The 3,517-nt window shown below is 39.5% G+C and overlaps 1 protein-coding gene across 1 annotated transcript in view; it reads left to right on the forward strand.

The window, feature by feature from the left end:
• Window positions 1-2,207: 2,207 nt before the first annotated feature.
• Window positions 2,208-3,517, forward strand: part of TEOVI_000544800 (variant surface glycoprotein (VSG), putative) — a gene marked incomplete at both ends in the record, with an annotated part of 1,386 nt that continues 76 nt past the window's right edge. The window contains one exon of the mRNA XM_067222140.1: window positions 2,208-3,517. Coding sequence (XP_067078241.1) covers window positions 2,208-3,517 — 1,310 coding nt within the window.

Consider the following 3,517-nt stretch of genomic DNA (forward strand, 5'->3'; position numbering starts at 1 on the left):
TAAATTGTAGCATTTTTAGGATATTTTCTGAAGTTTATAAAGTTTATAAAGTATATGAAATTTGATATAGTTCAGCACTTTTTATCAAACCTTTTAAAATCGTTGAAATATTTTAAAAATTGAAATTATAGAAAAGTATGAAATTTGAGTAAAATATGCGTAATAATAGCGTATTGGTACAACTCAATGGGAAATAGTTTACACAAAATAGAGTGCTATTCTCACTTTGTTTACATTCTCTCTTGAATGTATATTTTTTATAGTTATAATAGCAATAGTAATGATAATAATAATAATAATAATAATAATAATAGGAGAATGAGTGTGTGTACATACAAATATTATATAAATAGAAATAATGATGGTAAAAACTAAAAGGGCAGGCAAAATACAAACAGTTCAAAAAATAGCACCGGGGAAGAAAATGACTAAATGACTATGTTATCAGGAAGTAGTGGCAACATTATAAAATACTTTTCAAAGGAAAAGCAGAAAGATTGAGAGTTTTCAAGGTGGAATATGCGCAGGTTTAAACACAAATATGACGGTGTGCATCACCTTACACAAGGAGATGTTTGAGGGGACAACAAGGGAGAGAAAAAGACCAGTGCACATCTGTAATGAAACTTCTATTAATCCAGCTGAAAAAGTGGCATGAACATGAAAGTTAAAGAAGGATAGTAAGGAATGGAAGAATATGCTACTGAATGTCGTACAAAAAATAATGCATCAGGATGAGATAATGCTTTATCGTATTTCAGACGTAAATTGGTAGATAAAAGAACAGAGGTGCTAACAATTGCAGTCTTTTTTTTGATGGTGGATCCTAGTGTTTAGCTATAGCAACACGCGAACGTAAGCGAGAATAGAAGGAAGGAGCTATATAGACGTGAAATACTGTCGAAGTCTTTAAATGAGCTACTGTAATATTGGCCAAAACTTATCAAGACGACGTTATATAATCTGGAGTAAATTTTTCCAACTGTGACTACTATTCGATTTCTTTAGGCATCAAAAGAATAACAAGAATTCGCAAATGGAAGAAAAATGGCATATGAACAAGTGAAGAATCTCTACGACAAGTGTAAAAAATTAGTGGTGACACTCCAGAAGTTCCATATTTGTATACTGGTCATACACTAGAAATTTTCAAGGGGCACCTAATAAACGAAGGCAGACGCACCAACGCGGCATTAGTGGTGATTACAAAGAAGATTTAAAAGCGAAGGATTGAAGTTGGAACAGTAATTGTAGAATAAAAGACGGCATAGAAAAACAATCATTTAGGAAAGCGCTTCGAAATACTCAGGAACATGTGTACGTGTGACCCGTTAGCGTCATATCGCCATTGGAAACACGGCGCAACCTCGCAGCTAGGCGACAGTGCAACCACAGAACGGCCATAGATGATAGATAATTTATGGAATCATAGATATAGGTAAAGAATGCAATAAATTGAAATTGTAAGTAAATATTCTTCTTCTTAGGGACTCACCATGTAAATTATAGGCGCTTTGCAGGCGTGTAACTAACATTTCACCAATTTGTGATACAATGAACGGATAAAAAAACTAAGAATAGAAAATCACCGCCCAGGCTGTTGCAGAAGAAGCAAACACATAATACAGCAATATTATTAATGTTACTAACAGCAATTGCAACAAAAACCACAAACCTCGGCGAAGGCTCAGCTCCAAACAAGGGCCAGAACATAGAAAACTTTGTCTTGCTGTGCGAAAAAGTGCTTTCAGCCGCAACAGAACACAAAGCACAAGAAACCGCAAAGGCAGCAGAGGAAACAAAGCGCACCACCACCATGAATGATATATTTAATATATAGAGTGGGAGAAAGATAGATAAATCGATCGGATTTGAAGCGCTGAACTAATTATAAAATAAGATACACATTAAATTTTTGTCAGAATTTTTATTTTATTTACCATGTGTTTCTATGGTGATATAAGCATTCGCGCAACTTCACCATATAAAAAATACAGTCACTTAGAGTTATAATTTTCATATTCTAATTAGTTTTTTGGTGTAAAGCTGGTTAAATAAACTAGAGGTAGGAGAAAATATCATGACTAATATTGCAGCGCAGCAGTGAGAATTAACGACAAACACCATTTCTGTTATTCTCTGAAACGGTTTTTAAAAACTGTTTTTTTTCAAAGAAGTTCTTGCATAAGAAACACTCGTTAAGGCAAATGGTATACAGGAAGCTACTGCAATTAACCTTCGTAAAAGTACTACTTGTAGTGCTTATAGCGGAAGCAACGCACTTCGGTGTAAAATACGACCTCTGGCAGCCAGAATGCAAATTGACGAAGGAGCTGCGGAAAACAACAGGCCTGGCCGCAGACAAACTTAATGCAGATTTGAATTCGTTCAAGACACTCAAGCTGACACAACTGAAACTGCTAAGCTTTGCAGCAAAGTTTCAATACACTAAAGAGGCAATAACATTGCGGGCGATAGGTAGCGCGATCACAGCCGACCTAAGAGCTCTGAGAACAAATCTAGAGGACGCGGTGCCCAAAGCAATGAGAGCAACAGCATACGCATCAGAGGCGGCAGGCGCTTTATTTTCTGGCATACAGACGCTCCATGACGCCACCGACGGCACGACCTATTGCCTTAGCGCAAGCGGGAAAGGATCCAACGGCAACGCTGCAATGGCTGCTCAAGGGTGCATACCTCTAGATTTACCGGCAGCTCTAACATCCGAACCTTACGCCACCGGGGTTATATCGGACAAAGGGTTCCCGAAGATTTCCGAGCTAACGACTACCCAAGGACAAGGGAAAAGCTCCGAATGCGGGCTATTTGAGGCCGCAGGCGGCGACCAGAGCAGCAACACAGGTGTGCAGTTCTCAGGGGGCTCCAAGATAAACTTAGGCCTCGGTGCAATAGTAGCAACGCAAGCCCGACAACCAACTCGTCCGGACTTAACTGATTTTTCAGGTTCGGCCCGACAACAAGCTACAACGCTCTACGGCAAGGCCCATGCCTCCATCACAGCCTTGCAGCAGCACGCACAGGGTCCAAAACCAGGGCAGACCGAAGTAGAGACGATGAAACTTCTAGCACAAAAACCAGCCGCACTGCAGAGCATCAAGTTCCAACTAGCAGCAAGCACAGGAAAGAAAACATCAGACTACAAAGAAGACGACAACTTGAAAACGGAATACTTTGGAAAGACAGAAAGCAATATAGAACCACTTTGGAACAAAGTAAAGGAAGAGAAAGTGAAAGGAGCCGACCCGGAGGATCCAAGCAAGGACTCCAAGATTAGTGACCTCAACACCGAAGAGCAGCTTCAGAGAGTTTTAGATTACTACGCAGTAGCTACAGGGTTAAAGTTAGCTAAACAAGCGGAGGAGATTGCAAAACTCGAAACTGAAATAGCGAATCAAAAAGGCAAATCCCCAGAAGCCGAATGCAATAAAATAACCGAGGAACCAAAATGCAGCGAGGAAAAGATTTGCAGTTGGCATAAGGAGGTTAAAGCGGGAGA

Source organism: Trypanosoma equiperdum, assembly GCF_001457755.1.
Source record: "Trypanosoma equiperdum strain OVI genome assembly, contig: ctg_1561, whole genome shotgun sequence".
Lineage (NCBI taxonomy): Eukaryota > Euglenozoa > Kinetoplastea > Trypanosomatida > Trypanosomatidae > Trypanosoma > Trypanosoma equiperdum.